The sequence below is a fragment of the Sebastes umbrosus genome, chromosome 2 (assembly GCF_015220745.1).
Source record: "Sebastes umbrosus isolate fSebUmb1 chromosome 2, fSebUmb1.pri, whole genome shotgun sequence".
In the NCBI taxonomy this organism is placed as follows: Eukaryota; Metazoa; Chordata; class Actinopteri; order Perciformes; family Sebastidae; genus Sebastes; species Sebastes umbrosus.
The window spans coordinates 25000368-25021949 of record NC_051270.1 but is presented as its reverse complement, the minus strand read 5'-3'; the positions used below and the strand labels follow the sequence as shown (position 1 = coordinate 25021949).

Sequence of the window (21582 nt, the reverse complement as noted above, 5' to 3'; positions counted from 1 at the left end):
TACAGCTGGGTTCCTGAGGCCGGTGGTTCTCTTTGGGCCGATAGCGGACACGGCCAGAGAGAAACTGGCCAGGGAGGAGCCAGACATTTTTGAACTAGCAAGTAAGTGATTAAGTATTATGTTTTGTGTAGTATCCTACTGTGTGTCTGGTATTGATAGGAGACCATACTCTTAATTTACACATCACACATTAAAGCTGATGGCTGCTAAACTTCGCCGCATCCATCAAATATTCACAGTAGCGGTCAGTAATAGATGTTGAACTCAGTGTTGGATCAGTACTTCTACTACGTACCCTGCATTTTTAAAATCCAAACGTAGCTCTACACGTCTCTAAACAACCTTATTGAGTCTGGGAGGTTTTAAAGATATTTTTATCCTGTCTACATTTAATTTGATTGGTTTAACACAGAAAGATAGCAACATTTATTCCACAAAATGTGTCATCTCTGAACAAATTTTGTGAATTCTCTTGTCAGTGATTTGTAACAGTAACTCTCCTGACCTGTGTCCACTGAAAATAGACATTCATCGTGCATCACTACTGCCTGCTGTGACTCTCTTTTGTTATTTTTAAATGTGCCACTCTGCTGTAAGGATTGGCACAACAATGCAGTGACAAACAAACAGCTTGTTGAGGCTGCAAATCTGATTTGATTCATCAAAAGTGTATAAAAACACACTTGTTTATTTGGCAGTAATGAGAATATGACAAAGTACTTAGAAGCTGAACGATTATAGGTAAATCAATGCAACAACCCCGGCTATTTCTATGTAGTTAGAACCTACAGAACGTTAGAAACATTATATTTTGGTAGTTTCTTCCTTAAGTCTTCAGTATTTTTCTGTAGAAACAGACCACTGCTGTGGGCTGATTACATTTTTAATATAAGTTCCAGCTAGTTGTCTTTATTCACTGGATGTTAACTCCCTCAAAAATAGATGTCATTCTGCTTAACTCCAGAATACTACTACTACTAGCCTACTACTAGATATTCACAATATCTTTTAGTAGGTCAGTTAGTCAGGTTGTATCTGTTTATTTATAGCTTCTCTCTTCCTTTATCTCTGTTCATCTTTCACTCTTCTACACTCCAAGCAGAGCTGCACACTCGTATTAATCACTTGAAATTGCAACCTTCTTTAATGTGTGTTTTTTTTTTTAACACTCAGTATTGAATTCCAATTACTTTAAGTGCACAACCTCACATGCCAGTGAAACCACTCCCACATATATTTTCAGTGTGCACACACCCACACAAAAAAAGTGAATCCATTCCTTGATGTTTATTTGCGTAGTGATGTTTGTGTAACTGTATTTCCTTTTCAGAAACACAGCAACAACAAGGAGTGGAAAGTATGTCACTTAGTGCATCAACTTTTATTTGTTTTATTTGATTCAGTGAATGGCAGATAATCTGTAAACTGCTGTTTGGTGGCTAGCTGGCCTATAGATGTATAAACAATGCGTATGGGGGAGTAGCACTTGATTTATTCCTTTGTCATTACAATTATTAGTATTTTTAGTATATAACAGCATGATTGTGAAATGAATCACAGAAGAACTCACACTGAAGAAATGCAATATCATACTTGCAAACAGCTATTTTCTTTTATTTCTTGATATTGTGCTTCATTTAGTGACTGAAATTACACTTGACTTTGGCAAACAAAACAACAGCTATCAATGAAAATATATATATTTAAGATTTTAAAAAGCTCTGCTGCATTAGCATGGATCACATTCTGCACATCTAACTCACATTAAATTTGATACACATTTTTGATGTTGAAAATTATTTTTTGTTCCCATACAACACTTTTTTGCCCAAATTTAAGTCTCTAATGAGCTGTTTGTCATTGTGATATTGCATGTTGATCATGGAAGAGATAATGCTGATTAATGTACAGTTTTCTTGAATAGTCAAAGTATAGTTAAATTCAGTGGTATTCCCCTCTTAATGGCATCATGTAGAAAGACAACAAGGCAGCATGTGGAGCTGTGCAGTTAATATGCCATGAAAACTGATGAAAATGTGTGAAGTTTCAACTAAATCATAAGGAAATGATCAAATAATGCAGAATGGACTGGAAATAATGAGTTTATTTGGGGTTCAGAAACTTGGCACCCATTTTTATGCTTTTTGTACTAATTTATCACCCATTATTTGCCTATAAAATACCACATGCTAAAAATGCAGCAAATCATCATGGCATTAAAGCTGAAGGAGGCGAGACTGGAGAAAATATGATTTAAACAAAAAAGTTATTTTTATAAAACGGTCGCTATGTCGTGACAGTAGTACATGAAACAGATAACCTGAAAAAAATCATGTGCCTCTTTGTTCTCCGGTGCTCCTAACAGCATTTGCAAGATTTCACAAACCGCAGGAAAACAAGCAGTCAGAGCTGATCTGAGGTCTGCTGTCCATCTGCTGTCTATCAGAGCCGGCTGTCAATCAATCGCGAACTCCGACCAAACGGTCAAACTAGACAGCGCTGATCAAATATGAATCAATATTATGTTACGTTAATGCCTATTTATTGCCTCAAATGTTCTCAGAATCATCTTGTAGTGTACGGTTTAGCTGTAAAATGAGAAAGTTTGTGACGTGGCAGCCATTTAAAATCTGTTAAAGGAACGCCAAGATACACAGCACGTAGTATTTAAGAGATGAAATAGTCAACCATTGTTTCATACACTAATGAAAACATAGTTATGAATATTATATTCCATTTCTGCTAATTGATCCCCCGAAATGTTACACACTGTTCCTTCAACGGCTACATTTAAACCACCACAGTGACGCTACTCTATAAAAACGTAAAGCGTATTTTATATATTACAACTCTGACAGTGTTGTGTGAGTGTGTGAGTGTGTGTTACTCTCTAAATTTCCATAATGCAGCGATGGTATAAAGCTCTTAAGTGTCAATGAATAGACTTCCTTATATCAAAATTGGTCTTTCAAATTTTATTTATATTGACACTGACATGTCAATGAATCACACTATTATTTTTTAACATCGCTGCATACGCTTAAATCTTAAAGTATTGCATGGCTGTATTTATCTGCTCTCCCTGAGATGTTTTTGGGTAGATAAGAGCAGTGTGTTTTCAGATCATAGATCCTATTAGAAATTAGAAATGTTAGAAATGAAGCCTCGTGCTGTGATGTGTTTGAGTCATTACTATACTACATCCTGGTGAGATGACTGCCCTCTGTTGAACCTTGTGTGTCTGGGCAGGAAACCATTGCTTATCTTTATGTGAATCATAAACCCTCTACGCATCCTTGCTTAAATCCCTGAGGCTTACAATGACACTGTATTTTCATTAATCCCAAAATGACCCTCATGCTCTTGTATGCACATATTTCACGTCAGTGTTTCTCACATAACACATTTCCTGCACCATAATTTACACTGTTACATGCAGTTGCACGCACACACACTCATTAAACACGGAATTTCATTTCCCTAAACCTACCTAAAAAACCTAATGACTATTGCATGAATTGGCTGCTGTCCACATTTTTTTGTCTTTACTATCTAGCTGTTTTCATAAACGTACACTTGTCTTCTCCCGTACACAGATTACTATTCTGTATTTAACAGCTGTATTTATGGGAGTCGACAACTGCACACTACAAATATATCTAATGGTGGCACATTCTGGGTTTGTTGTTATTTGTCTCTCATGTTGATATGATGCAGTAACTGTGTCCATTTGTCTTCCATAGAGAGTGAACCCAGGGATGCAGGAACCGACCAGAAGAGCTCCGGCATCATTCGCCTGCACACGATCAAACAGATCATTGACCGGGTGAGAAGCTAGATATGCACACACATTTAGCTCTACAGACAAAAGGTAGAGATATAAACATCTTTTGACAGATTTGTTATGGTAATGAGAAGATGGCTGCGAGCCACAGAGATAAATACAGCTCACTGCTGCCCTCTGCTGTGCTGCACTCTTTAATGCTATTATGTGTTTGAACCTCAACAAAGTGGTGAATTATACTGTGGCAGGCTCATTTGAGAAACGAATCCAAGGCTAGTCAAGTTTATTTATATAGCACATTTCAGCAGCAAGGGAATTCAAAGTGCTTTGCATAAGACATCAAAAGCATCGAGACAAAGTGCAAAAGAAACTCAAGATAAAAGTACATTTAAATACATTAAAAACGGTCATTAAAAATCCAAGAAAATAGAAAATGAAAATAAGCTACATAGAATAAGACGGTGATTTAATAAAAAAACAGCGGCAAACAGAAAAGCCTTCAGCCTTGACTTAAAAGAAGTGAGAGTTGCAGCTGACATGCAGTTTTCTGGGATTTTATTTCCAGATATACAGTATGGAGCATAAAAACTGAACACTGCTTCTCCATGCTTATTACACCGCTTTGTTGAATACTCGATTCTGATTGGTCAATCACGGCATTCTGCGGTCTGTTATTTATTTATAGCAGACCGTTGCTATGGGCGCAGTTCTGATGTCGGACTCTGGCGGACCGTTTTTGTGTAAAATTTTTGATTTCTTAAGTAAGTAGCTGTGTAATAAGCAGGATAATGTGCAGCTAGCGGGGATTCTTTCATTGTTGTGAAAGAGGGAAGGAAAAACAAGATTTTGATCTTTAAATCCTTTAAGTTGTGGAGACCGTTTTTCTTCAAGTGTAATGTAGCTTCCATTTTTAAGGTGGTGTACATGTTAAGAGGAATAAACTTAATAAATCTCAACATCATGACTGTTTTATTAACAGTATTTATTTACTCAAGTGTGGCTTTCAGGTACTTCATCCACCACTTGGAAATGCTCACTATATGGAAATAAACACATTTATGTTTCTCTCTTTATTTGTGTTTTTGTGTATGAAGGACAAGCATGCAGTGCTGGACATCACCCCTAATGCAGTGGATCGTCTGAACTACGCTCAGTGGTATCCAATTGTGGTGTTCCTCAACCCAGACACAAAGCAGGGCGTGAAGACCATGAGGACCCGCCTCTGCCCTGAGTCTAGGAAGAGCGCCAGGAAACTGTTTGACCGAGCCCTCAAATTAAGGAAGAACAACCACCACCTCTTCACCAGTGAGTCCAGCGGGAAGGAGGGAGGGGTAGATGGGGGCTCCAAACAAAGGGAGGGGACTGATAGAGATTTTACAGGCAGCACAGACACAATTCAAAAGCAGTTGACAATTGAGTGCCGCAGTGTTGGAGGCCACACTTCACTTGTTGTGCCTGGCCCTGTTCTGTCAGACTCCTTACAAACGCTTGTTCAGCACTGACCGTCACACAAGAGCACCCACAGGGCCCTTTCTCAGCATGCACTGTTTCTGTCAACGGATGTGGCGTGACCGTGCTTTAGGAGCATCTGTTGGTGATAAGTTCTAAAGACTATTCTTCTCGGGTTATATTCAGCCTTTGCAGCACACACAGAAGTTCTCCACATAATCCTCTGTCCAAGCAACTTTTAGCAAACAAGCTGCATCTGTGCCTCTGTGCCTTTATCCACTGGATTTCATTTAAAACATATTCTCAGAATCAGGACTCCTAATCGTACTATAATTACTGTAAATAAAACTGGGAAACAGATAAAGTTGGAATATTTTTATATTAAGAATTTGGCACATGGGAATCACAAGGTAGCCACGCCCTAAAGCATACTCTGCTTTATGGTCTATTTGACTCTAAATGGGACCATAATTTACAAAATGAACATCATGCTGTATTGAAGAAGACTTGAAACTAGCGATTGAGACCATAAACTCATGTTTACAATGTTTACTGAGGTAATAAATCAAGTGAGAAGTAGGGTCATTTTCTCATAGACTTCTATACAATCAGACTTATTTTTGCAACCAGAGGAGTCGCCCCCTGCTGGCTATTAGAAAGAATGAAGGTTTCTTCAGCATTGGCTTCACTTCTCAGACCCGGAAGTCTGGAAAGAGCAACTTCAAATTTATTCTGGAGTCCTTAACAGACGTGATACCAATCATGTTAAAGTGGCCGAACATTTATGGGTTAGAGTGCGTATCTAAAAGGAACTTTTAATTAGGACACTGTGGTTGTACTTTATTGTTAATTGGAAAAGAAATGCTGGAACTCATTTGATTGGAGAGATGTGTTTTTTCTTCTCTTCTGCCCTCTCCTCTCTGTGTATTCAGCAACCATTAACTTGAACAACATGAATGATGGTTGGTTTGGAGCGCTGAAAGACACAATCCAGCAGCAGCAGAACCAGCTGGTGTGGGTTTCAGAGGGCAAGGTAAGACACACACACACACACACACACACACACACACACACACACACACACACACAGAAACAAACAACCGTGTAGACTGGAAATGATCTTTTCTCACTCCCTCTCTCACCTTACCTTTTGTTTCCCAGGCTGACGGGGCAGCTGAGGATGACCTGGACATCCACGACGACCGCCTGTCCTATCTGTCGGCACCAGGCAGTGAGTATTCAATGTACAGCACCGACAGCCGCCACACCTCCGACTACGAGGACACGGACACAGAGGGCGGAGCCTACACCGACCAGGAGCTGGACGAAACGCTGAACGACGACGTGGGTCCACCCGCGGAGCCTGCCATCACCCGCTCCTCTGAGCCTGTTCGTGACGACCCGCCTGTCATCCAGGAGCCCCCTGGCTACGCCGTCTACCCGCACACGGTGCAGCCGGACCCCCTGAACCGCATCGACCCGGCTGGATTCAAGGCACCAGTGCCGCAGCAGGTAGCGTTTCTGAGAGCTGCACGTCTTCCCTGTTGTCTGGAGGACGTGGTTTGCGTTAGAAGGGTTTTCTGGAGGCGCTATTGAAGGCACTTTTTTATTTTTACAGTTATTCTGTCTATCTACTGTTACCAAACAATATCAGTGGGAAAACTTCTGTGGTCAGGTATTTATCGCAATATATAAATATTATATATAAAATATATATCTATATTTATGATATTATTTATTTTATCTATTTGCCTATATGTGTTTGTTGATTGATGTTTGTGAGCGTGTTTTTTATTTTTTGAAAAGGAAAAGAACTTAATAAGTTTTACTGTTACTCTTATACTCTGTATTACCACAAGCTGTCTTACTGGTGTGACTGTTGCTGATGTCACTGGGAAAAGAAACTTATGTTTGTCTAAGTGTCTGTACCAGTACTCACCTATGTGCACTTCCTACCTTTGTTTTACCTGTGATCGGGACTGTTGCGATAACGACCCAAGAAAGTATTATGTGCATGTTGGAAATGCCAGTGTTAATCTCAGTGTACCTGTGTAATGTATTTATCAACACCCGATTGGCCGCTGTGAACCCCAAATCTAAACGTTTGTCGTCTCATGATGTGTTAATGAGCATAAAAGGGGGGAAAAAAAGAAACTACTGTATTGTAACCGTAGAATTAAAATCAAATTAGTATACTCTAACGATGAAAACTTGTCCTGCTGCTAATTCCTAACTCTCACATGACATTGGTTGATCTACAGCTACTGTTAAATGTGGAGGCGGGTGATTGGCTGTTTGCACAAGTGAGGAGCAGAGCGTTGTAGAGGGGCGGTGAAGGTAGTAGCACTTGTTAGAAACTGCACCATAGTGTCAGCGCGTGTTATTAAACATTTCTGAACCACTTCACAGAAAGCAGAGGCCGCTGCCGTCCCTAGCGTCCCCCAGCAGCCTGAGCCCCTGGCTGAGACAGTGCCCCCTGCTGTCGACGTTACTGTAAAAACTGTAGGGGGTCTGAGCCCTGACGAGGCTCCTGCAGCTCCTCACAGCCAGCCAAGCCCCATCCCAGAGGCTGGCTCACTTAGGAGGCCCACCCCTGAGCTAGCACCTCAGAGCGTCACACCAGAACCTCTTCAGTCTGGACTGGCCAGTTCAGAACCAAAGGTATCCATCTGACCGTCACTGGACACTCCGTGATCCGGCTCAGCTCGGCTCGTTCTGACCCGGCTGACCTCCTGTGCTGCTGCTGTTGCTGCTGCCTGTCTACCTATCTACCTCCTGCTGCCACGCTTCTCTCTCTCTCCTTCCGCCCTGCATGTCTGCTGACCACAGTGCTGCCCAGAAGAGACAGAGATGTGTGTGTGTGTGTGTGTGTGTGTGCGTGTGGGCGTTATTGTGCGTGCAGGAGTGTGTGTGTGTGTGTGTGTGTGTGTGTGTGTGTGTGTGTGTGCACGTGCCCGAGCCCGAGTGCGAGCAGATGCTGGTAAACAACAGTGGACTTGGAGGTTATGGCTGCGCTGATGTGCCTACATGTGGAGGAGCAGCGGAAATCCTACAGCTCTCACTGTTGCTTATCCTCTTTGCATGGCTGCAACATGTTTGCCTCGTTCTCTGTTAACCACTAGACGTAGATTTCTCTGTGCTGTATTTATCAGTGCAGACTGAATGTAAAAGTAGCCATTAATTTTCTAACCATTTTATATTTAATTTTTGGTCCTGCGTTTGAATTTGTAGCCGAGTAACAAAAACCACCTAAACAAAAATGTTCTGCAGATTTGGATGGATAATTAATGGTTACTTCTCAATTATCAGGATTTTAAATATGTTTTTTGTACAATGGATTTGTGCTTGTAATGTTAAATATTATTGTGAATGTTTAAGTTGCCTTTATGATTGCACCAAGACAGTGGGTGACATTTTCCCTTGTGAATGCAGCAGTGCACAAATTATACGCAAAGAAACCCCAAATTATCAATATGCCTTCTATTAGTAGTTTACGTCACATTTCGATATAGTATTTTCTTATTCTGTCACTTTAGACAAGAAAAATGCACCCCATTGTTTTGTTGTATTTTTTTTTTTTTAACTTTGTTATTCTTTGTTAATTTAAATTCAGTGTTTAGTTTGGAGCTGCAGTGGTACTTTGTGATGTTTTCAAGCTACAATGTGTGTTTGGCTGTGCTGCGATTTCTATTTAATCTAGTATATATTCTGACCAGTAACCCCCTCCCTCTCAGTTTCTCTATTTCAGGTCTTTCCCTTCTTGTTTCTTCTTCTGCAATTAATTTCACGGACTTGTTTTAATATTCTCCTTTTCGCATCCTTTAACTGATTTTTGTACGTTTTCTCATTACATATTTTCCGTGTGTTAGTGGATACTGTGCAGTCGCTAACCTCATTCTTTGTTGTGTATTTGTTCGGTAGATGTTTCAGAAGGATCCATACAGCGCAGACAACATGGGGAGAATCGGTCACAGCATGAAGCCTGTGTCTTACAACCCTCAGCCGGGATATCCCCCTGAGCAGCAGCCATACAGAGATTACGACCACCCACCCAGTCGGTATGACGTCAGCAGCAGCGGAGTCAGCAGCGGAGGTGGTTACCCAGAACCAAAGTACCGAAACTATGACTCTAACCCGCCCTACGAGAACAGTGTGCCTCACTACGACCAGCAACAGTGGAACCCCTACAACCAACCGCTCACTACTGCCAACTCCTACGACCCCCGTTTGCCATACAGTGACGGCCCTGACTCCCAGTACACCCCTCCTCTCCGCTATGACGAGCCCCCGCCTCAGCAGGGATTCGACGGACGGCCTCGCTACGGTAAACCGACAGGCCCAGGTCCTGTCCGTTATGATGATCCTCCACCTCCTGCTCCAGTATCTGACCTGCACTACGACCAGGATCCTCACCTGAGCACGTACCCCTCAGCTGCCCACTCCCCAGACCCCCCTGCCCAGCGGCCTGCCTATAACCAGGGACCAACGCCGCAACAAAAGAGCTACAAACCTCAGCAGTATGACCCCGTTCCTGTGAACTCTGAAACCAGCCCCACACCACCTCCCAAAACAGAGGCCCCCTCACCTTCCCCTGCGGAGGCTCCAAATCCTTTCCCCGCCAGAGTAGAGCAACCGGACGACCCCGCCTCTCGGCCTCAGTCAGTCCTGACAAGGGTCAAGATGTTTGAGAACAAACGCTCTGTGTCCGTGGATAGAGCCAAAGATGCAGGGGATTCATCTGGGAACAAGGTAAACTGTCTGGCTTTGCAGTTGTATTACATAATGCAGCTTATGTAGTTACAGTCGTTACTAGTGTACTTAAAGGTGCTGTTGATAACATTGATAACTTTCAGCAAATAGATGTTGCATTCTCCCTCCTCCGTTCAATTACATTCACTTCACAACAGATGGTTGCCAATTTGTTTTATCAGATATAAACAAAACATTAGTTATGGACCCGTCAACATTTTTAAAATGATTAATGCAGGAAAAGACATATTATTATTCTGCACCTTTCTAAAAGCTCTGTGGATGTATGCATTTTTTTAAAAAAAAAATTTTATTCCTCTGCACAGAAATGTTATCAATATGATCTTTAACTTGTACATTTGCTTTTCAACTTCTTGAGAGATAAGCACATTGAAAGTTAACATTCAGAATTTTTTATTTGTTTTTATTTTTATTGTTTTTGCCCTTACAGGCAGCCGATCTACCTTTGAAAGCAGGCGGAGTCATCCCTAAAGCAAATTCTCTGAGCAACCTGGATCAAGAGAAGACCTTTAGGTAAGTTGTTACTACGAGTTGCTGTTACTGTGTTCACACTCTGAGTAATATTGGAATGAAATTGTGTAATCAGCCTCTTTAAATTTCACGTCATTGACCAATTTGCTCAAGCACTTTCATTTTGGCCATTTGTCATCATAATCTCTTCTTCTCCTGCTCTGCTCTCACCATCTCTGCCTTGTATTTGATCTGCTTGACTGCTCTATCACACCAACCCAGAGCCCCAGGGCCTCAGCAGCCTCCGCAGCCTCAGCAGCCTCCGCAGCCTCAGCAGCCTCCACAGCCTCAGTCCAAGGTCCCTGATGACATTGTGCGCTCCAACCATTACGACCCTGATGAGGACGAGGACTACTACAGGAAACAGCTGTCTTACTTTGACAGGCTCCAGACTGGTCCCAACAAACCCCAGCCACAAGCACAAACCACTAACAACTACCCCAGGTGATGCTCATCATCCACATTCCCAAACGTATAATGTTCTTATGAAACATCTTTGTTTTTTTTCCTCTTAGTTGGAAGGAAATTTGCAAAAGACACATTAATCTAATCTATCTTTAACATCCTTTATGCTTGTTCATTTCTATTGTGAATGTTGAATTGATGGTCTTGGTCTTGTGATATAGGACGGAGTCAGTGGAGAAACCAAGTCCAGTGGAGAAAAAATATGAACCAGTTCCCCAGGTGACGCCTTCTCTGCCACCAGCCACACTGCCCAAACCCGCACCTGAAGGTAAACTGTTTTCTATCAAAGGAAATACTAGTCAGAATTTCATCTTATACAAGACTGTAATCACGTGAAGATGCATCTACTGTATGTACTGTATCGCACTGTACTGGCTACTGAGACACACGGCCTGCTGTTTACGCCAACATGTACATAATTTCATACACATAAAAACGTATACACAGTGACACATACTGTACTGTAAAGCTCTTTTGCTGACCTTCATGGCTCTTCCACAGCCAAGCCTTCCGGCCGAGACGACACTGTCCAGACCAACTTCCTGCCTCACAAGAGTTACCCTGAGAAGTCTCCAGTTAACGGCACCAGTGAACATCCTCCAAAAACAGCTCCACCAGCAACCAGCTACAACCGCTACACGCCCAAGCCCTACACCACGTCTGCCAAGCCTTTTGCGCGCATGTTCGACAGTCCTAAATTCAACCACAACCTTCTGCCCAATGACAAGCCTGACACTGCTCCAAAGGTAAGCAGATGTTTGGCCAGCGGCCGTTTTAGTGCAGCACCCTGAAGAGGGTCAAATATGTAATGATGCAAAGGTAGGCTAAATTATTGAAGTCCATGTGGACTTAAATCAAAATCAAATAAATCAAAGACATAATTTATGATGCTATTAATTTAACTGTAACCCTCAGATTTGGTACCAAGTCAAAGACATAAGCTATATTGCTGTATTTAATGAGCTGTTACTGTGAAAACAGTGAGCATTTCTCAGTAAGAGGTTACAGTTAAACAGAAAGACAGAAATAGGCATGACTTATATGGATAGATTTGTCTGCTCGGTTCTCACTGAGAAGCTACAGTATTTATTCTATATTTTGGTTGTTGTTGTTGATGGTTACATCAATAACTCTCCAGCTCCACGCTCTTTAGCTCAGCCTCACTGTTTCTGTCTTTACCTGTAGTTTAACGCTTTACCCTCTTGTGTTTGAAACAGGGCCGGAGCTCCAGCCCAGTGAAGCCTCAGATACCCCCTCAGCCCCTGAACACAGACCATGACAGCGGCCTGGACACTTTCACACGCACGATGGACCATCGCTCCAAAAACCAGCACAACAACATCAACGCCGTGCCCAAGGCCATCCCTGTGAGGTAACAAGCTCAGTCTTGACTAGAGATTACCTTGAGCGTGTTCTGTTGAATATGAGAGTGTGAAAGTAAAGACATCTGTCCCTTCAGCCCCAGTGCCCTGGATGATGATGAGGATGAAGATGAAGGCCACACAGTGGTTGCAACAGCTCGAGGTATCTTCAACTCTAACGGCGGCGTCCTGAGCTCCATCGAGACAGGTGTCAGCATAATTATCCCTCAGGGTGCCATCCCTGAAGGCGTGGAGCAGGAGATCTACTTCAAAGTCTGCAGAGACAACAGCATCCTGCCGCCTCTCGACAAGGAGAAAGGTAACTTATCAAAGATGGAGGGATGAAGAGGCCGGGGGATTTTCTTGAGTCACATCTAAATTTTTCAATGCTTATTGAAGCTGGTATTTTAAAGTTTAATTGCGCATGTCTTGCTTTCGGGAGGTATGCTGGATCTAAAGTAGGATTCTGCTCCATGATATTCCAACACGTTCTCATCCCAACTCATCACACGCTTTGTCAGACCCCTCGGCGTCACTTTTCGGTCGCAGTAAACACATGCTTAATGTTGTGTATTCGACAAAAATACTTTCTTAGGTTCAGGCAATAAAACCACTATAGTTAGGTTTAGAAAAAACATGTTTGGGCTTAAAATGACTACGTTTGTACAGTAAAAATGTGATTTGACTTTGTGAACACGAGACATGAACGAACAGCTGATTGTAACGTGAAAGTGAAACGGGACACGAACAGAGGTCTCCTGGATGAAAGCCTTGTGTTTGTTGGGCCTATCCACCTCCCCCTCCCACCCGCCCTGTGTGTCTCTCGTTCGCTCTTAAAACTACGTCACCACACTCACGGCACACTTTCTCTGAGCGTTTACTGTTGCCGTGGATGGGTTTACATTGTAGTTAATGGAAAGCCCGGCGCGTCTCATACCGGTGCTAAAGGGTGCCTTGTGCGGCGGTATCACACGCCGACGGCAGTGACAAAGCGTCGGGCTGGACGAGAACGGGCTGGATGTTCCCAGTGATACAAGGCCTACCAGCGCTGTCTGCGAAAAATTGCATTTAAGACCTGCTTGTGTTTGTTGACTTATAATCATCCTGAATTGTTTGTGTTTACAGGAGAGACTCTGCTCAGCCCTCTGGTGATGTGTGGACCTCATGGCCTCAAGTTTTTGAAGCCTGTGGAGCTGCGCTTACCTCACTGTGCGTCTATGACCCCTGATGGTTGGTCTTTTGCTCTAAAATCCTCCGACTCCTCGTCGGGTATGCTGTGCTCTCTCTGTTCTTCTGGGGTCGTTTGGGCTGGCTGTGTGACAATTTGAGGGTTGTGGGTCACTGTTTAATTATTATTTGTAGTTTTTACCCCTAGTTTTGGTTCTCTTCATTAAAAATCAATTGAACAAAATTGAATAAGATATTTTGGTCATGTCAGAGAATCAATCTAGGGGGAAAATCTTTTTTTTTTTTCATAATTTATTGCTTTGGTTGATTCATTTTCATCATTTATTCTAGTTAACTCACTCAATCTCATCACTGTATCACTGGTTTTCGTTATTTCAGATCAAAGTCATTGTTTTTACATGCTGAAATTGCAGTATTTCTCTCTTGCTTTTCACCTCTTGAGTCATTTTAACAAGTTTCTCTGATTTCATTTAACATGCATGCATCAGACGCTTGGCTGTATAATAGTTTCATTTCACCAGGTAGAGGTATAATGCATGCTGCTCTGCTTTTTTTCTCACATAGCCACCCAAATCCTGACCTGAAGAACAGCTTTTATAGATCTCTCCAGAAATTGGGACACTGTCATAACCAATAATGCCTGTTTTTATCCTGCAAAAACAAGAAGACAAGTTACACAAAGGCATCCTGTTACCATGTCAAAATATAGCTCTCTAAATTTAGCTTCCGTCTTGCTAATTGTTCTTCTTATTTAAGGTAGAATAAGAGTAGGTGACAAAATGAAGCCTGTCTGAAAGACGAATTAACATAAATCTTTTTTTTGTTTACTAAAAGTAAAGTCTGGTTGTGAAATTGGATCTGGGAAAAACGGGGAAGTGAAGTAATGAAATAGATAAACCATTCACAGCTCTCAGGGGCAGCTGGAGATGATTCAGATAGTTTTAACTCCTCTGTCAGTAAATGGTGATTTTGCTGACGACATGTCTCAACCGAGACAGAAGTTCCAGTAAAACCACAAAACAGAATGCTGTTTGTGAAGTCCATATTTATATTTAGCACTGAAATTGATCAGCAACAGAAATGAGATAAAGGGAGAATATTGCACGAATCACATTAATGGAAATCAAAACTAACGCAGACTACTTTAAGTAGGTCACCATTTAGTCTCTCGTGTAATTGAGCAAACACACATCTGAGAAATAAAAACTGAAGAAAGTAACTAATTCCTCATTTCCCTTTCCTCAACACTGTCCCTCTCACGTCTCACGTCTTCAAAAACAGTGGTAATTGTGGCAGCGGTCAGGATTAGCTGTTAATTAGCCTCATTTTAAGGATGAGACTTGGAGGGCTGAATGAGATGTGAGCTCACTGCGTTGTCCTGCTGAATTGTTGGGAGGATTATCGGGCTGTGTCGTAATCCTCTTATTGTAAAGCGAGGCCGCTCTCTGGCCTCCTCCTGTCCCTTCTCTGGTTTTCTTCTCACTTTGCTTCTCCTTTTTCCTCCTAAACAATTCTCTGCATCTCACTGCCTCTCTTCTATATATATGTATATATACTGTGTTATTCTGTAGATGATTGTGTTCATTTACAGGCTGAAATCAGAACCACCAATACAGTTAAGCTCTGTAACAGAACTGTTCATGTACACCAGAATGAAATGAAATGGTAGACGATAACATCAAAATATGCAATATTTCATCTTCTAGACATTCTTTAGGGCTTGACCACCTGACATTTATCGTTTAAAGGTACCCTGTGGAAGTTTTCGATCACTACTGGAGCTGTAGACCAATGTTTTGATACGTGGGGTCCCTGTTTTGTTTGTATCTCGTGCTCTACTTGCACATACAAGCGAGTGGGTAACGCGATACACATTGCTGCTGACTGTTTCACACTATTTCACTGATCCTCTGGCGGTTGTCACGTCCCTAGAAACTTAGTTATGCACCAGCAAAAGGCAGAAAAGAACTGAGCTACCTGATGTATCGCAAACTTTGACATAATCAACGCAGGTTTCATTGACACTGTCAGGTTTTGGATTAAAAATGGCTTTGACAATTTACCTTAAAGGTTCATCAGTGACCTTAAAGCTCAATTTTCAGGAGCTTTCAGACACTTCTTGTGGCCTTCACCATCAGATGGAGCAGCCTCACTGAGCAAACTCTATCTGCCGATGATGAAGGCCACAAGATATAGCTGGAAGTTCCAGAAAATTTCCAGTAAGTTGACCTTGCATTAATGTGTTTGTTAGGCCTTGAGAATACACTAGAGCCGAGACGATTAGTTGATTAATCGATTGGTTGATAAACAGAAAATTATTCTGCAACCATTTTGACAATTGATAAATCATTTCTGTCAATTTTCACTGAATGTAAACAGAAGTGTTTATTTAAAAAAAGTCCACAGGCTCTCCAATATCACACCAAAGCGTGTAATATACCCACCTGTCCACCAGAGGATAGCAGGTCAGTGTCACGTGAGAATATTACACGCATGTATGAAAATGCAGTATCAGCAGGGAGCAACAAAAGCACTCACTTAGGTTTAGGAGAAACATCATGGTTTGGCTTAAAATAAGTCGTAAAGTAAGTAAAATACGTACGGAAACAACGTAACAGAAATACAGAAAACACGCCACAAACGTCACTAAAAAAGACGTCACTAATGTAACTTGCAGAACAAAACACCAGCGGTCTCCTGGTTGAAAGTCGTTAGTTTGTTTGACCCATCCACCTCCCAATCCTCCTGTGATAATCAGTCTTTCTCGCTTTTTATTCTACGTCACTACCTCTGAGCTTAGCATATTTACATGGATGCATTTACTTTGCAGTCAGTACAGACTACATGACGTACAACTGACACGCCTAAAGCAACAACGGCGTTCTTATTTCACGCTTTTGCCTTGCTCCATATTGTGTCATTCACATACCTTTTTGCGTGACCGGGCTGCCAAAGGGTACCTTTAACGTCATCATAATAATCATGTTCTGGATTCTTTTTAATATTGGGATTTTTCTTTTTTAAATGTTGTTTAAGCAAAAGTTGCTCTACAAACTACTGGGTCAGATTTCTGTATCAGTCAGTTATTTCTGAAATATTCAAGAATGCCGCATGAATATCTGCTTTGACTTCCCGTTACCGCTCCGACAACCTGACATGTGACCTGCAGATTTTTCTTACTCGAGGAACTGAAGGAAAACTGACTCCTATTCTTGTCAGGTGCCGGCTCACAGGCAGACATCAAAGGAAGGAGGGGAAAGCTACACACTCATAACGCAGACGCAATTTAGTATTTGAAGTTGTAAAGTTCAGCGTTTCGGGACCCTGCCTCCTTTAGGATGAAAGAATGACTGGCTCTTTGTTAGTGTTCAGGCTACATGCACTCTCTAACAAGACGGTACGTGTGGGAGAGTGCATGTTAAATGACTAAAGGGAAGAATTGGGTCGCAGTAGGTTGTTTTGGGCTCACCTTGAGCCAGCATCCAGTAAAAGGCCCCACCAGTAACCGGCCCAAATGTTTGTAGAAGACGTGTTTCTTTTTCAATTTGAGTTGTTTTACAACGAACAACAAGAAGGCTGCCTCTCAGTCCGACTTCATCAAGACATCCAGTAACGCTGCACTTAATACAACTAGACCTCTGAGATGGATTGTGTTTATAAAGCGCTTTTATTTCGCTGGGGATCAAACCGTCAACCCTGTGATCAAACAACCAGCCAGCCGAAAAGGAAAGTAGGAAATCCGTTATGAGAGCCCAATAATATGAGTCCACTATTCAGCCTAACACACCGCCAAGAAGGCAGATTGACACCTCCTTTAGATCTTGAAATAAAGTAGCCGAGTTGTGTGTGTGGCTTTCCCCCCCTGCCTTTCATGTTGCATACCTCCTGAACAGAAGATGGTCCTCAGGTCACATTTATCTCTTCCATGTCAGCCAGATTTTAGCACGAGATTGACAGTTTAAAGGGTGTTTTGAAGTGGGGATGTATGAGGTACTTATCCATAGTTAATGTATTACCTTCAGTAGATGACGGTCGGCACGCCACCAGTTTGGAGAAGCAGACAGGAGTTACCACACCAGAGCAAAGCAATGTACTGCTGTGGACGGGGCCAGCAGCAAAACATATTTTAGCCACCTAAAAAAAGGCTCACCTAAAGCGAACGTTATATTTAGAATAGAGACAGCTATACAGTCTAGGTTTCCCGACGGGCAACTGAAGCTGTTATCTATACTCTCGTCAAAGCAACCAGACACCATTGAAAAAAATTACATTTTACCTCACACAACACGGGAGTTGCTGGTCTACCGCTGCCTCGATCGGTTAGTTTGTTTGTGTTATTGTGAGACTTTGTTTAGTTTGGATTCACCAAAGTCACACAATAGCACAAACTAACTGATCGAGGCAGCGGTAGACCAGCAACCCCTGTGTTCTGTGACGTAAGATTACATGTTTTTCAATGGAGTCTGGTGGAGCATAGATACAACCGGCCTGTCTCCCGGCAAGGTGAACTGGTGAGAATATGAAGATTGACAGTGGATGTCAATGAGGAGGCTGTATTTATAGTTAGCGTGTACTGTAGCGATGGAGCTCTGCCGAGCTGGCTCTGCTTCCTCTGATTGATTACTGGAACTTTCCTCTTGGCACAGACCTATATGTTTATAATTGCAATTACACTCAGACCCCACAGCGACTGCGGCTGGGGACATTCAATAAAAATAATAAATTGCTTTTATAGGCCACAAAACCATGTGATGTTACTTACTTACAGACAATAGATACAATCAAGCTCTGCAGCCAGTGCTGTCGTAAAAATGAGGATTTGTTGTGCAATAGATTTTGTGGTTTGAAGAGGAGTTCTTTGCAGTTACAGCTTGGATTTCACATAAAAAGCAGCTGTTATCACTCACTATCTCGCCATCTGTCTGTCTGCAGGTGACCCAAAAAGCTGGCAGAACAAGTCTCTCCCCGGAGACCCCAACTACCTGGTGGGAGCCAACTGTGTCTCTGTGCTCATTGACCACTTTTAGGACAGAGCGGCAGGTGTGATGTTACTGAATGTGGAACCGTTTGGGGGATAAAAATGAAGAAGATGGACACACATATACACTGACGGATGCACTCCAAAAACACACACACACACACACCACATAATGGAGTATGAAGAAGATCCAGTCAGTGCTGTTTACTGCACCCGCGGATGAAGGACACTGATGATCGTTACAAGCTGTTCTTTAAAGCCCAATTTGAAGTTTTGATGTGAAATGAAACCATGGATGCATGCCCCCCCCTGAGGATTGACACTATATATAAGGCTAATGTTTAATGTAATTTTGACATGAATATAGATGGATGGATGGCTTTTGAGGCAGCGTACATGCTTCAAAATGTCTTGTGTTGGTAATATTTATGCTATATATGCATACAGTATATATAGTAGTATAGAGAAGATTTACTAAAATTTTACTCATGAATTCAATTACCAGTCAACCTCCGGTTATTTTTCAGTTGAGGTGACTGAAAACAAACATGTATCTCCACGTTTCTTTTTCCACATTGAAGGACATTTAATGAAGGTTTTGAGAGGTTAAACCAGAGATGGTGACGAGTATCTGTCGAAGGCAAAACATGAAGCTGAATATGAACCCGAGCAGCACACTATTTAGAGACGTTCTTCCTCTATTCTTCCTTTTCCTACAGTGATATCTTGTAGCTTAACTTCTTCCGGCGTCTCTCCTTCCAGCCTGAGGGAGATCTATGCATGTTCTTTACTCAGGTCCAGTAGCATCCTCAGTTCCTTCCTCACATCTATATCTCTCTCTCTTTCTCTCTCTCTCTCTCTCTCGCTCCTCTTCCTCCTCCTCTCTCTTTCTCTTCTCTCGGTGCACTCTCGCACTCACACACAAATAAGCAGTGATGCCTTATCTGCAGATTATTCACTTTTCATTAAGAAAAACAAAATAAGTTATGATAAATTATGGTATAATGTCATTTGTTTTGCCATTTCTCTGTGAACCCACTGTATAAATGAACTTGGGTTTAGCACACAATTACAGTTTATAAAGGATAACAAAGGTATGCTCTTCTTTCATCTGCTATGCATTACTTAAAAAAAAAAGAAGAAGAAAACAACAGAGAAGAAGTGGCTGTAAATAAAGCTAGCATATTGCCTTGTTTCTTTTGTTTGTAAATGAACTTTTTGTATGTCTTTCTTTTTTGTATAAAACTTAGAGAAAACATGTTTTAAAAAGTGGAAGAAAGTGAACGTGGTTATCTTTGTATTCTGGATATACCCTCGAGCCTTGGAACTTGTAACCTAACGATAATACATCACATCTTTTCTACCAATATATTCACACTATGTTATGGTCACGGTAATAAAAAGCTCTTTTTATGGCTCTTTAAGGATCAGGAAAGTGCTTGGGCTAAAATACATTTAAAACATGTTCTTTTAAAAAGGGTGTGCTCTCAAAGTGTCCCCCTCACTGATTTGTGATACTGGATGCTGTATCGTGTGCCCTTAAATGTATTTTTGTACTAATAGACGATATATGATGTATGGCACACCAGTACCATTTTATTTTTAGATAATAACACGGCTTTAATTGGATATTAGCTCTTCACGTGTGGCTGACTTTTTTCCTCTTCTGCAACACAATTTTAAGTATACCACTGTATTAATAAATAAAATCATTTTTAAAGTAAAGAGTGTGTAAGGATGTTTTTTTTATATGATTGTGATTGCTATTTTATTTGCTTTTCACCTCTGCTGATCACAAACTCTTGTTTGGCTTTCTGTTACATAATATCTGTAGGTCTGCAATGAATGATCACTTAATCTGACATTTTATTTGCTAGACTAAATTGATCGATCGTTTCAACAATAAAATATCAGAAAATGGTGAAGAATGCTAAACAAGATTTGCCAGAGCCGCCTTCAAATTGCTTGTTTTGTCTGATCAACAGTCCAAAACTCAAAGATATTCAGTTTACTATCACACAAGATGAAGAAAAACAGCAAATTCTCATTTTGAGGAGCTAGAGTCAGCAAATTTTGTCATTTTTGTTTGAAAATGACTCAATCATCAAAATTATTACACGTTAATTTGTCAGGTAACTAATCCACTAATTGGCTGTGTATTTTACCTACAGTATATTTATGAGCCTAATGTTTGCTGTATATCATTTAATTAAAGGACATTACAGCACCATGGCTCAGGTTTCACAGCTAGATGGTGCAGTTGAGCTCTGAATGAGAGCTGCACAAGGTCAGAAAAGTCCTTCAGCTGTGATTTTAATGTATTTCAATATTTCTATTTTATTAGTTTTAGTTCTTACGGTCTGCATGTGGTAACAAGAGGAGCACAAATATGTTAGAGACAAGTAGTATTCCTTTAAAATGTGTGTTTTCATAAAATGCATTTAGAAACTACCGTCGCTGCCTATAAGGAAGAAAAAAATGGTTTTGATGAAACATTTGCACAATTAAAAGAGCCTTGCAGAATGTTGATGAGAAACAAGATGATTAAAAAGAGATGATTAAAAAGAAAGAAATCTGTTGCACATGTTTTTACTTTTTTCTCTTACGCTTTATTCCCTTTTTCTTGTGAAATACTGTATAATTTCACCTCTTCAAACCTCTAAACCTCTTTTACTTTAGTAAAAGTAGCAGTACCACAGTGTAAAAATACTCTGTTACAAGTAAAAATCCTGCATTCAAAATCTTACTTACATAAGTCAATTTAATATTTGTCCCATGTGGGCGATTTGTGCTGCAGTAAGCATAAATACACATTAAAAAAACATACAGCAGTTGACATACAGGAAGTACAGGCTTTAAGTGTCCACCGTAACCCCACAGGGGCAATAAACAATATAGTGAACACTGAATATTATCAACATCACCATTACCAATATAATATACATCACCAACAACAGAACATCTCTATCATTCTGCATTACCACGCAAGATATCACTATAAATATATATATATACTGTACCTCAATATTAAAAAGCATTACTGTCACTATCACTGTATCATCATCATCATTATCATC

General features: G+C 41.1%; 1 protein-coding gene across 14 annotated transcripts in view; it reads left to right on the top strand.

The window, feature by feature from the left end:
* tjp1a (tight junction protein 1a) overlaps positions 1-20230 on the top strand; it is a 129921-nt gene extending 109691 nt beyond the window's left edge. For 6 of the 14 annotated variants that reach the window (XM_037757332.1, XM_037757323.1, XM_037757365.1 and 3 more), the window contains 16 exons: positions 6-101; positions 1331-1357; positions 3744-3826; positions 4879-5089; positions 6166-6266; positions 6395-6745; positions 7643-7894; positions 9155-9982; positions 10434-10516; positions 10736-10957; positions 11140-11246; positions 11480-11724; positions 12196-12350; positions 12438-12658; positions 13465-13608; positions 18460-20230. In XM_037757332.1, coding sequence (XP_037613260.1) covers positions 6-101; positions 1331-1357; positions 3744-3826; positions 4879-5089; positions 6166-6266; positions 6395-6745; positions 7643-7894; positions 9155-9982; positions 10434-10516; positions 10736-10957; positions 11140-11246; positions 11480-11724; positions 12196-12350; positions 12438-12658; positions 13465-13608; positions 18460-18554 — 3221 coding nt within the window. In that variant the 3' untranslated portion in view covers positions 18555-20230. The remainder of the gene's footprint in view (positions 1-5; positions 102-1330; positions 1358-3743; positions 3827-4878; positions 5090-6165; positions 6267-6394; positions 6746-7642; positions 7895-9154; positions 9983-10433; positions 10517-10735; positions 10958-11139; positions 11247-11479; positions 11725-12195; positions 12351-12437; positions 12659-13464; positions 13609-18459) is intronic. The other 8 variants (XM_037757340.1, XM_037757395.1, XM_037757385.1 and 5 more) reach the window with 6 other exon arrangements.
* The last annotated feature ends 1352 nt before the right edge of the window (positions 20231-21582 follow it).